The sequence below is a fragment of the Colletotrichum graminicola genome (genome assembly GCF_000149035.1).
Source record: "Colletotrichum graminicola M1.001 genomic scaffold supercont1.8, whole genome shotgun sequence".
NCBI classification, from domain to species: Eukaryota; Fungi; Ascomycota; class Sordariomycetes; order Glomerellales; family Glomerellaceae; genus Colletotrichum; species Colletotrichum graminicola.
The window spans coordinates 252843-264994 of record NW_007361012.1 but is presented as its reverse complement, the minus strand read 5'-3'; the positions used below and the strand labels follow the sequence as shown (position 1 = coordinate 264994).

Sequence of the window (12152 nt, the reverse complement as noted above, 5' to 3'; positions counted from 1 at the left end):
CGTATCAAAGGATCAGGGGGCACACTTGCCGGCGGACGGGGCAACACTACTTACTGTATAGAAACTAGGACACCGGTCGAGGCAGATTCCATGCATGCTGCAAAGACATCGCGGAGCTGGACTATGAGGGGCAACTCTCAGTCTCTGAGGTGACCTAGCAAAGATAGCTCGGCCATCTATGTATTGCTTAAAGATAATGATCAATCATTGAGAACAAACCCGAATGACCTCAACCCGGTTCGACCAACTTGATGACAAGCCGCACAGCACGCGGCTTCAGCAGCCTGCCCCGTCTCTTTGATTTGGTTTCCACCTTTGACTACTGCCTTGCAACTCCAGAAATTCTTTCAAACCATCTTCACATTGCCTTTCGGCATCACTGCACAATTCCCTCCCATCATGAAGCCCTGCAAGCTCATGAAGGTGGATTGTGCCTGCAATCACTGCAAGTCTCGGAGAAAGGATAATGCGAACATGGATGCACGGACCATGTGGCAGCCTCTAGGAATGGCCAGCTTTGGCATGGGCAGTGCCACCCCAGCTGCCAGCTGCGACTCCAATTCTTACGCGACCAGACTCAGACCGCGATCCTGCCCGCCATCTGCCCCAGTTACGCCCAAGAAGAAGACGCCGAGAAAATCCAAGAAAGCTCCTCCCCAAAAAGGTGGCGCCGCGACTCCAGGGACCCAAGGCACTCCCGTGTGTATCGACTCCAAGAAGACTCCCAGCGGCGCTCAGAAAGCTGCGCGCGTCGGCAACATGTCGACCCAAACGGGCAAGTTCCGCGAGGACCAGGTCCTCATCATCTGTCCCGGCAGCCAGACGACCATGGCCCAGCTGGGATGCGGCGAGCTGACCCCGCCCATCCACCGCATTCCGACGCGCATGTTCAAGGACGCCGAGACGGATGAGTGGCGCCCCTTCCATACATTCAAGCGCAAGAAGCCTAGTGCCAAAGGCGCGCTCGCCATCGATGGCCCGCGGGTCGACGAGGACGAGTACGAGTGGGTTGAGGACACGGACTCGACCGAGGGCGCTGTCTACCCGCTTCAAGGTGCGATTGAGTGACTGCCTTCATGTTTCCTGACGCCTGGTGTGCTAATTGATGTCTCGTCTCAAGGCGGTCGCATTGTCAATATGGAGGCCTTCCTCGCCTTCCTCGACCACGTCCACAGCATGCTCACGACCACGTACCACAACACCCCAATCATGCTCATGGCTTCGCCTCAATGGTGCCGCCCCGACATCGAGACCCTTGCGCGCTACATTTTCGAGAAGACCCGGACGCCCGCCCTCTGCATGATCCACAGTGGCATCGCTACCCAGTACGGCCTGAAGTGGCCCGCCCTCACGGTGGTGGACATTGGCTACGAGAAGGTCGACGTCACCTGCATACACGAGGGTCGTGTGGTCAATCATGGCGAACTCGGCGCGCCGAACCCGGAGCGCTTCATCTCCGGCGGAGAGATGTTCACGCGCAAGCTTCTCGAGAAGCTCAAGGACAAGGGCTTCACGTACGACATGGCGGAGCAGCTGAAGAAGAGCCACATCTGCGAGGTCCTGCCCTATGCGCCCAACAGCCCCGACCTCATGGAGCTCCCGACGGACCAGACGGCCGGCATCGCCGCCGGCGCACCCATACCCGATGCAGTCGCCGCCCATGAACCCGCTGCGCGCTCTGGCCTTCCCAGCAGCATCGAGGAAGAGCTAGAGGAGAAGGTGGCGGACGAGGGCGTACTCGATGTTGCCGCCATCGTCACAACCGGAAACGCGCGTGAGTTCCTCGCCAAAAAGGAGAAGGAGAAGCAGAAGGGCGGCAGAAAGGTCAAGGCTGGGCAAGAGGTCGAGACTGCTAAGCAGGTCCGCCTGCCCAACTCGAAGCGGACCCACAACATATTTCACTTGGAAGAGGTTGTCATGGAGGAGGTTCAGCTCCCCAAGCCCGAAGAGGCCAAGCCCGAGGACAAGGAAGAGCCCAAAAAGGAGGAGTCTGGCAGCGCGGTCGAACCCAAGGACGTGGAGATGACGGACGGCCCTAAGCCTGCTGATGACGCCGCTCCCGCGCCTACCGACAGTGAGGTCAAGCCTGCAGAGACGCCGGCCCCCGCAGCACCCACAGACTCCGCAGTCTCTCCTGCAGCTCCGGAGACGAACGGAACGACTGCTCAGGCCGCCGCCGCCGCCGCCGCCGCCGCCGCCAGCACCACTACCACTAACGGCGCGCCCCAATCTCCTCAGTTGCAGGCCAAGCGCGTCCGCCGCGACATCGAGGTTGGCCCCGAACGCTTCACCTTCGCCGACCGCGGCGAGATCGACCGCATCGTGACCACCATCTACCGCACAGTTCAGGGTATCGAAGACATGTACATGCGCCCCGCGTGTTGGGACAACCTCGTCTTCGTCGGCAACGGCTCGCGCCTGCGCGGCCTCAAGGACAACATCCTCCAGACCCTCGTAGCCCGCCACCTCATCTCCCCCAGCACTGCCACCATGTTCACATCGGAGCTGCCCTCCAATGTGGCCACGCCCACCGGCACCGGCGCGCAGACCCCCACGGGCTCCTTCACGGGGGTCCCGCTTCAGCTCCCCGTCAACGTCGCCGCCGGGGGCTCCTCCGGCGTCAACCCCCTCCTTCAAGCCGCCACGACGGCCTCGGCCCAGAACCAGGGCACTCCCGGCCCCTCGGGAGGCGCCGATGCCGTCGGCAACCACTCCGGCCACCACTTCCACAGCCAGACGCCGACGAGCATCAAGCTGGCCACTTTGCCGACCTACTTGAGCGAGTGGAACAAGAACGGTTTCGAGGAGGCCATGTTCCTCGGCGCCCAGGTCGCCGCTCGCATCGCCTTCTGCCAGCACAACCTCGACATGGCCGGCCTCGAGGCCCAGCGCCAAGCCAGCCTGAGCAGAGTCGACTACAAGTGAGCCCCCTTTTCCCCTTTCAATCCGTAGCCCTCCAGAGTTTCTTTTACTAACCAGTCATGAACTTGTAGCGAGCTCGGTCCTAAGGGCATCCGCACTCACTCCATGCTCAAATAGTCGCCTCACCAGCCAGCGAGAAATCCTCACACCCCTTCCCCCTTTGGCAAGCAAAGCGACGGCAGTAGGCATGGGCAATGCGTGTTTCGGGGGAGGGGTACTCGATTTAACGCATTTGGGAGGGTTGGTTCTTGCATTTTCTTTTTTCGGGCCAACACCATCACCACCAGCTCACCATGGCCCCGTCTTATGAGTGCCTCAGGGAGGATGACGGTTGTTTTCTGTTTGTTTAGGTTTGGTTTTTTTTTTTTCATCCTCGCGTTCTGGAGTTTTACGGACACATCAAAAAACCCTTGGGGTGTGAGGCGCGAGGAGGATGAAGGGGGGGCGAAGGGACTATTTTTATGTTGGTTTTGATGTTTATGGACCCGCCCCCTCTCTTCTGCTTCCCTTCTCTGATGAAGAAGGGAGGGAGGAGAGAAGAGATGAGAGAGAGAGAGAGAGAGAGAGAGAGGTTTGTTGACACTTGTCTAGGATTGAGTGGGTGACAAGTTCGGCAAACTTACTTTACTGTATGATACTCCCACAAGGATAGGTATAGAATCCTTCTGAATCAGGTCCCAGCCGTGACGAGAGCCAGTCTAGGCGATGGACGCGGTGAATAGGTACGAAACATTTGGTGTTCATTTTATCATGCCTTCTAGGCGAGAACGCAAGACACAAAGAGCCATGGTTTCGCTTATGCAGATACATCGTGCAGCAAATGCGCCGTCAAACTCTTGGACACTTCCTCTCCCCATATCTGTCTCTCTCCGCCAGTCAAAACCTCTTAGTTCTCTCGGTTGTGTCCGTCGCCCCTTTTCAGAATATCACTCTCGTGGCACCGCCTCTTGCAGGCCTCACCTACCTATATCGGATCCTTCCTAGACGGCTGCGGGCGACCATGCACCCTGACAAACGGCACAGTCGACGCCCCAACCGCTGAGCTCCCGCGCATAGATGTCGAAGCAGGAAGAGTGCGTATGGTAGCCGCACTTTCCGCAGCAAGCAGTCTGCGCTTCGCCAATGTCCTTGAAGCAGACCGGGCAGCAGTTGCCGTCCTTGGACTTTGGAACGCCATCCGACATGCAGGGGTCGGTGCTGACCTCAGCCGCAGTGAAGCGTACCTTGGGCGCGTGGTCAAGGAGCTTCATGAGCTCCTCGGTAAAGAGGGTCCTCTGCGGGAGAAGCTCGGCAGGGGCACGGAGAATATGTGTCAGGACGTCTACCGCTTTTCAGTGATGTTCAAGGTGATGCAAGAGGGCGGTGTGTACTCACAAATGATGTGCTTGCAGTTGCTCTTGGGTCGGAACGTCTGGCAGATGTCTGTCAGTGACTGTGGCTTATAGATGCCCGGGCTCTCACGTACAATGCTCGAGCAGTTGCAAGAAGTCTTGTTCCCAATGGTGACCTGGTAATTGTCGGAGCCCATCTCAGAATAAACGCCGACAGTCAATCCTGGCGAGCCGTCATGGTTGTCCTGCTGCTTGATGATGTACATCGATTCCTCCATGGCTTTCTTGGCAGCGCTGATGTGATCCTTCTCATCTGGCTTGACCCAGAAGCGCGTAATTCCCGTGACGCTCCTATTGTAAGAGATGGGACCGAAGACTTGGCGGTCGGGTGCCTCTCTGACAGCGACGGTCTCGGGCTTGTAAGTCTTCCAGTTTCTCAGTCGCTCGATCAGATCCTTTTTATTGCCACCTTCGGGCATATCTCGCAAGCCAAGCTGTTCCTTGAGCATGGGGACCGTAAGCTTGGTCAGATCAGCATTATCGGCCACAGGCCCGGTGTTGACGCCGAAAGTGCAAGGACCAAGCCGGGTCATACGCGGCACGTCCGGCGGGTACTGTAGGAACTTGGGCTTTCTCCGGGTCGTCATCGAGACGATCTGGCTCTGATCCTCCTCCTCGACGCCATCTGGGGCATAGCCGGGGGAGTAAGACGGAGCAGACAGCTCTGAAAGTGGAAGGCCGGGCATGTTGCGGGGGCTTGACTTGGGTTGGGTGGGGGGGTCTACTCGGTGTTTGATCGTTGGTGACGAGACCTTGTTCAAACTATGTTCGAAAACAACAAGAAAGGGGTTGATTTACTATGCAGGATGTTGAGGTGTATAGTGGAGGAAAGTTGGGCGAAGTCGCAGCCCCTTTATATCGCACCTTCTCTGCATGTATTCGAGTGTTCTTCTAAAAGTACAGTGGCCTTCCACCAAGGCAGTCGCGCTCTCAATCGGGAGACAAGCATGGAAAGTGTCGCTTGACCTGGGGCAGGATCTAGCACAGCAGCATGCACACTCTACTAAGGAAGGGGCAACGACTCCCAGGCCTGATAAAGGGCACCGAGAAGGGAAGTGTCAGTGGTCCCAGACTGCACATAGGTCGAAGTCGACGGTCCGCTCCGCTTGGCGGTGGCCATTCCATTGATGGATGATCTCGGCCACGTCGACGTGTCTCGGACCTGTTGCTCGGGATCGGTTTCAATGCGTAGCCTCTTTCTTACTAATATATACCCTCTATCATAGACTCAAGAAAGCCCCAAATATCCAGCTGGTAGATCGAACAGTACCTCCCGCCCCGTCAACCTTTTACGCATAATGACAGGGTAAACGTCTCGCACAACGATGCCGATTGTATCTGTCGGTGTTGGAGCTTTCCACATTTTGAGTATCCTCACTCAAAAAGGAGGCGACCGAGACACGATTCCAGGGTTTGTTCGGTACTACTATCCCGAAGTGGTATTCTGAGGTCTAGCATCAGGGTTCTGATTGGCTTCCCTCGGGCGCGCGGCCTGTTCGTCGCAACACTGCCCTGCGCAGACGATGCATGTAGGTAGTGCGAGTGAGTCAACCTTGAATGACTCCACCCAGAAACTGGCTTCTACTTGTTCTTTCTTTCTTCCATCCTGTCTTGATTCTTTCTACAACTAAGCAGTGTCAGCAAACCAACCAGCTTTATCGGCGCATCACACTTTGCCCTTCCTTCGCCTCATCATGGCCAGGCGAAACATCAGCTCAGGGTCCGCCTTCGAGGCACAAATCGGCTACTCCCGCGCCGTAGTGTCAGACGATCTCATCTTTGTGTCGGGTACCACAGGGTCTGTCTCTCTCTGCCCCTTTGCCTGCCAACTAGTTTCGTGTGGCTTTGCCTCCTAAAGCGACGTTATCCGAACAGTTACGATTACCAAACCGGCGTCATCTCCCCCGACATCGCCGAGCAGACGGAGCAGACAATGAAGAACATCGCCGCCGCGCTCGCCGAGGCCGGCGCTCAGATCAAGGACGTCGTCCGCGTGCGCTACATCCTCCCGGACCGCAGAGACTTCCGGGATACGTGGCCTGTACTGCAAAAGTACTTCGGCGACGTGAGGCCAGCGGCCACCATGGTCCAGGCCGGATTGATGGAGGAGGCCATGAAGATTGAGATCGAAGTTACGGCCAGGAAGGCGAGCGCTAACCAGTAAGACCCTTTGCCGGGTCTAGGTCGCGGTGGAGGGGGTGTGAGGGAAATGGATATTCCCGAACTACTCTGCTAGCCCATGCCCAAGCACTATTGGAAGAGGAAATGAAGAAAAAATATGTATAGTCTAGATGCATTGCCAAGATGTCTTCATTCCTCGATCATACCGCTGATTGACTGTTCGTCAGGGCTCCAAGTATATACTCTGTATACAATGGCTGTCTTTCAAAAAAAAAAAAAGGCTCCGCGGTGTCGGCTTTATAACGAAGCACTTTGTGGCGAAGCCAATCACTTGTTGGTCGGCGTCCGTTCGACCATCCCCACAACCTCCACAATGCAGCCGCTGCTCCAGTGTTCCCCAAAGAAGCAGACCCAGTGCGTGCGGGCTTTGCGTGACCTCTCTCGTCAGAGTTCCAGATTCGGCGGCATGAGAGCCGGCGATCTATCAACCAATGGCCGAGGCCATGTCTCTCCAAGGAGAGGCCTTGCCATTGGGTCTCTCTTGGGTATTCAGAACGATGAGGTCTTCCGACCACGCCGTGCGCGCCAGCGCTATGCAGTGCCAAACGTCCCATCTCACTGGTAAAAGAACGGGGCAACCAAGGCCCCGGCACCAAACATTGACATGATGGTGACGAAGCTGGCGGTCGAGAACACCGCGACACCGCTGAGTCCGTGTCCAGACGTGCAGCCCCCCGCGATCCTGGAGCCCAGCCCAATGAGGAATCCACCCGCGGCGGCCAGCGAAGGAGAGACGACCGATTCAGCGGCGTCGGACACGAGTTTGGGGTACGCCTGGGCGAGGACCCACGCGCCGGCGACCAGGCTCGCAGAGAAGAGGATGTTGCTATACGACGCGGGCTTTCCCTTCTCCCCGCCGCCACGGACGGCCCACCAGAAATATTTCCCAATCTCATCGTACGACGTCGATACGCCAAGCATCGACTTGCGGGCGAGCAGAGAGAAGAGCTGCGCGAGGCCAATCAGGGCACCGCCGACAACTGGCACGACGACGGCACGAGGGCTGGCAGGGGCGTACGTCAAGCATGCGTACATGACGCCGGCGTAGAGGGCCTCGAGTCCGACGAACGCGGCGGCCCTGCTTACGCCTACGCGCTCGTGGACGGTGAGTCTTGGGCCTTCAGGCCCCGCGGCACAGGCGTTGCTCGTGATGAGCCTCTGCAGGGAGCCCGTCCAGGCGATGCCGGCGAGAGCGGCCCCGGCCAGAACGTAGATGCCGGACCTGGTGCCGACGGCGATCTGGGCGAGGACGGTGCCCGGGCAGGAGCCCGAGAGGGCCATGCCGGCGCCGAGGATTGCCCCGCCGAGGATGTTGCCGTCGTACTGGGAGAAGAGGCCCAGACGCGAGGGACTGCGGGGGTTGGGGCGGACGTAACCCACGCTGTCGAGAGTATAGACAATGAAGCTGGGGAAGCGGTGTTAATCACGAGGCTTTCGAGGGCGAAGGGGGGTTGGCTGCCGCGACGTACGTGCTGCTGGCCATAGCTGTGACGAAGGCCTGGATCATGTGCCAGTCCTCGAACTTGAGCTGGGCAATAATGACGGAGGGCTGGTAGACGCCCGCCGCCACGAGCGAGGCACCGAATGCGGCGCCGGATAGAACGGTCGTTGCCATGATTTTGGTCGCAAATCCAAACGTTCGGGTGTGAAATGATTGTGTTGTTCCTGGGGCAAACGGATGTGGCCCTCAAACCTGATTGTGAGTTATTTGAGAGGGTTTCCGGATATCGGCAACGGGAAGAGAGACAATCCAAGTTGGTCGTCAAACGTGCATGTGTCTCGCATGAACTTATAAGTCATACGGCCTTCCGGAGCAGAAATCCCGAAGACAGCGGTCTCACAGATGACAAGACGTCGGACTTGACCAATTTCCGTTGCTTAGTGAATCAAGCAGGAGGGGGCGTAACGAGAGATGGTAAAGTGGCTCTAGCAGCGGGGCCGCAGCCATTCGTCCCCATAGTCGAAAGCTGGACCCTTGAGTAACTGGGGAAATCCCTGCAAAGCCGTACCCTCCGTTTGCTACAGATGCGGACGATCTGCGTCATGCCCGAGCCATAAACGTCAAGACGAGTTGGCTTGGTTCTTTGAAGGCGGTTTAGCATGTTTGAGGCGGACGGAAAGGTGGCGTTCACTTGTTCGTCTTCCGGGCGCCGTGGCGCCTTTCCCAAGTTCATCATGACGTGGCGCAGACACAGTCCAGAAAACAATATGTAGAAAACTATAAAAATTTGGTGGCGTCAATAGCGAGCGTTGGAAGTCGTATCTAGAATCGCCCGCGTGAAAGTGGGCCACACGGCAGATGAAGAAAGACATGGCTAAAATGTGTAAGCAGCATGGGTGGTGCATAATCTCGTTTGTGAGTTCGGCGACTCGTAACCCTCGCACCAATAAACCAGAGAGGGATGTTGTCCCCGAAGACCGGGGGGAGGACGGCGACAACTCAACAACAGACGGTCGCCGACCTCGGGTGTGTGGACGGTCGGGGTGCACGGGCGTTGCCGGGGACCGGGGGCTGCTTTGCCAGGATGCCTCGTCTTGGAGAGGTTGCAGTGGGCCTCTCGGGGACTAGCTCTGTGACCGGACTGCCGCATATATGCCAGCTTATGGCATCACGAACGGCATGGTATACATGAGATGCTGCGGAATGCTGGCTATGGGATTCCCTTGTCCGGATCGACCGGTAACCTGCAGATTAGTAGAAAAAAGCACGCGAATAATCGTATCTCCATTTTGCAAGAACAATTCCTCGCTGCGCCATTCGCAACATCGAATATGGCATAGGAACCTATCATCCACAGCATCTTTGAGCTGGCTGCCCCAGACATCTGCATAGGCAGACGAGTAGGAATCGTTCAGGCGAGGTTTGGTGAGAGATACGGGATTGCAAAGGACGAATACGTCAACGTCTTTGACCGGTTGCTTGATGACGACGAGGTCTTTGGAATCGGAGACCTCGAGGCCAGAGCTCTCCACCTGCCGGGCCATGCCCCAGATCACATGGGATACATGATCGGATTCAAGTATTCCGCAAGGTTTACAAGACCTAGTTCAAGAAAAAAAGGCTGACCCTGCAACAGAAAATGTGTTCGTAGGCGACTCCCTCTTCAACCACGACGTCGGCTCCGCACGCTGCGACTTCCCGGGAGGCAGCGCCCGAGACATGTTCGCAACGACGCGGCGGCTGCTGAACCTGCCAGAAGACACAAAGATATGGACCGGACACGACTACCCGCCGGCCGGCCGTGGCCCTCTAGCGGCGACGAACGTTGCCAGGCAAAGGACCGAGAACAAGCACCTCGCCCAGAACGTGACGGAGGCCGAGTTTGTCAAGTGGCGCGAGGAGCGCGATTCTGGGCTCGGCGAGCCCAGACTCATGCACTCGGCGCTGCAGGTCAATATAAGGGCAGGTGGTATGCCCAAGCCGAACAAGGATGGGGATCGTCTGCTGCATACACCTATCAGGATGCAGGGAGTGACTTGGTGAGAGAATTGAGATGCGTTCGGTTCACTGGAGTGTGGCAGGTCAGTGTTGATGGAATGTATCGAAAGACGTCCAGGAACGAGCCCAAAGGCCGATATTGGCTATAGGTTTGCAGTCGCTGGAGAGTGGTAACACTTTTGATGTTTTGGCCGAAGCTACTGTGACATATGCGAATGTGCCGAGGTTCCAAGCCCCGCCATCGTCATGGAATGCGGGGACCGGTCCCCGGCTGTGCGGAGGATGGACTGGAGGAGCCGGGGGGGGGGGGGGGGGGGGGTCAGTTCCTTCCCCACACAATCATACCGCCTCCGTCGGCATCGGCGTAGCTTTCCGTATTATTAATCTTTAGCTGGTTGCCTTACTCTTGATTTTATAAGATCTGGTCAATCTCCTTGTTTGTGCCGATCCTCAGTAGCTTAACTCACATATGCAGTCCTCGAGATAGCAGACATAGAAGCGGTGAAACGATGCCTCATTCCATCACCGTCAAGCAGATCGAGGGGAAACCCGGCAAAGTTTACTACCCGTGAGTCGAACATCTCGTTTCTGATTGCTGAAGACAAGGTCGGAGGGGGCTTATAACTCTCAGCCTCCAAATCAATGAAGTCTCTAAGCCGTCCCCGGGTCCAAAAGACGTCCTGGTCCGGCTGACAGCCGCGGCCCTCAATCATCGCGACCTCTTCATCCGGCGTCACCTCTACCCGGGCATCTCATTCGACCATACGTTTCTCGCCGACGGCTACGGTATTGTCGTCGAGGTTGGCAAGGACGCGAACAAGGACCTCCTGAGGAAGGCCGTCCTCATCACGCCATGCCGCGGCTGGGCTTCCAGCCCCGACGGGCCCGAAGACATACGCAAATTCAGTGTCATTGGGGCCACGAAGACCTACCCCGATGGTACCGCGCAAGACTATCTCGCTCTTCCCGAGACCGAGGTTGAGCTAGCCCCGGAGCATCTCACGCCCGCCGAGGGCGCGGCCCTTCCCCTCGTCGGACTGACTGCATGGCGCGCGTTAGTGACCAAGAGCGGGAACGCCGAGAAGGGCAGGAACATTCTTGTCACCGGCATCGGCGGCGGTGTGGCGCTCCAGGCTCTGCAGTTTGCGGTCGCGTTTGGCTGCAATGTCTACGTGACGTCGGGCGACGAAGCCAAGCTCGAGAAGGCCAAGAAGCTCGGCGCCGCCGGGGGTGCGAACTACAACAAGGACGGATGGGAAAAGAACCTCCAGGCCCAGCTCCCCGACTCGCGGCCGTACCTCGACGCCGTGATCGATGGCGCCGGCGGCGATATCGTCGCCAAGGCGGTCAAGCTGCTCAAGCCGGGTGGTGTCATCAGCCAGTACGGCATGACAGTGTCGCCGCAGATGGACTGGCTAATGCAGGCGGTACTCAAGAACGTCGACCTCAAGGGGACGACCATGGGGTCGCGGGAAGAGTTTAGAGACATGGTCGCCTTTGTGAGGGACAAGAAGATCAGGCCGGTTGTCAGCCGCACTGTCAATGGGTTGGCGAATCTGGAGGGCATTGATGGGCTCTTCAAGGACATGGAGGCCGGCAAGCAGTTTGGCAAACTCGTCATCGTGTTTGGGGAGACTCAGACTTCTCCCAAGCTGTGAGGAGCGGGTCTGCCTGATGTAGTAACCGATGAATCGGCTACAGTGATAGGGAGTCGTGTAACATGTTTCAATGTGAATAAAGAACACCTGCAAGTAACGTTGTCTTTTTGCGACGCTGGGTTGTTATCTTCCTGGGAAGACGGGCGCCAAGGCTATTTCACCGTCTCTTCTGGCCACTGAGGAGATGGAGCAACACCGAGGTGAGAATGGAAATGAGTTTCTTCATTCCGTATGACTATTTTCTTGAGTCATCCTGCTCCCTGACCTATCACGGCCAAGCTATGTGGCTGTTTATGGACAACTAAAAAGGAAAATGCATATATGTATATTGCGTCGAATGGCCGCAGGGGTAAATATTTCTTTGTTGCCCAGGCGTTTTCTTTACTGCTCTTCATCTCCACCTCTTCGTATGTCCCGGTCCATCCTGTCATATCGGTAAACCTCGTGGGATTCAAGTGACTATGATACACACATGACTAGACAGCCTGACATGGGTCGTTGCTTCATTTCGATCATACTGCATAGCTCCTGTCGTTTATGCTGTCGTGGCGTTTGCCCAAA

General features: G+C 57.1%; 6 protein-coding genes across 6 annotated transcripts; 4 read left to right on the top strand and 2 right to left on the bottom strand.

The window, feature by feature from the left end:
* Positions 1 to 399: 399 nt before the first annotated feature.
* GLRG_02763 (uncharacterized protein) lies at positions 400 to 3039 on the top strand (the record flags this gene model as incomplete). The annotated part of the gene is made up of 3 exons (XM_008093448.1): positions 400 to 1054; positions 1121 to 2921; positions 2994 to 3039. The coding sequence occupies 3 exons, from the start codon at positions 400 to 402 to the stop codon at positions 3037 to 3039; spliced, it is 2502 nt and encodes an 833-aa protein (XP_008091639.1).
* An 863-nt stretch (positions 3040 to 3902) lies between these two features.
* GLRG_02762 (SAP domain-containing protein) lies at positions 3903 to 4999 on the bottom strand (the record flags this gene model as incomplete). Its single annotated transcript, XM_008093447.1, has 3 exons — positions 3903 to 4243; positions 4297 to 4333; positions 4388 to 4999. The coding sequence occupies 3 exons, from the start codon at positions 4997 to 4999 to the stop codon at positions 3903 to 3905; spliced, it is 990 nt and encodes a 329-aa protein (XP_008091638.1).
* A 1008-nt stretch (positions 5000 to 6007) lies between these two features.
* GLRG_02761 (endoribonuclease L-PSP) lies at positions 6008 to 6477 on the top strand (the record flags this gene model as incomplete). The annotated part of the gene is made up of 2 exons (XM_008093446.1): positions 6008 to 6111; positions 6189 to 6477. 2 exons carry the CDS (start codon positions 6008 to 6010, stop codon positions 6475 to 6477), a joined length of 393 nt encoding a protein of 130 aa, XP_008091637.1.
* Positions 6478 to 7049: 572 nt separating this feature from the next.
* GLRG_02760 (YeeE/YedE family protein) lies at positions 7050 to 8109 on the bottom strand (the record flags this gene model as incomplete). Its single annotated transcript, XM_008093445.1, has 2 exons — positions 7050 to 7899; positions 7964 to 8109. 2 exons carry the CDS (start codon positions 8107 to 8109, stop codon positions 7050 to 7052), a joined length of 996 nt encoding a protein of 331 aa, XP_008091636.1.
* Positions 8110 to 9087: 978 nt separating this feature from the next.
* On the top strand, positions 9088 to 9978 carry GLRG_02759 (metallo-beta-lactamase superfamily protein; the record flags this gene model as incomplete). The annotated part of the gene is made up of 3 exons (XM_008093444.1): positions 9088 to 9117; positions 9276 to 9540; positions 9572 to 9978. 3 exons carry the CDS (start codon positions 9088 to 9090, stop codon positions 9976 to 9978), a joined length of 702 nt encoding a protein of 233 aa, XP_008091635.1.
* Positions 9979 to 10442: 464 nt separating this feature from the next.
* GLRG_02758 (zinc-binding dehydrogenase) lies at positions 10443 to 11591 on the top strand (the record flags this gene model as incomplete). The annotated part of the gene is made up of 2 exons (XM_008093443.1): positions 10443 to 10501; positions 10565 to 11591. The coding sequence occupies 2 exons, from the start codon at positions 10443 to 10445 to the stop codon at positions 11589 to 11591; spliced, it is 1086 nt and encodes a 361-aa protein (XP_008091634.1).
* Between the last annotated feature and the right edge of the window lie 561 nt (positions 11592 to 12152).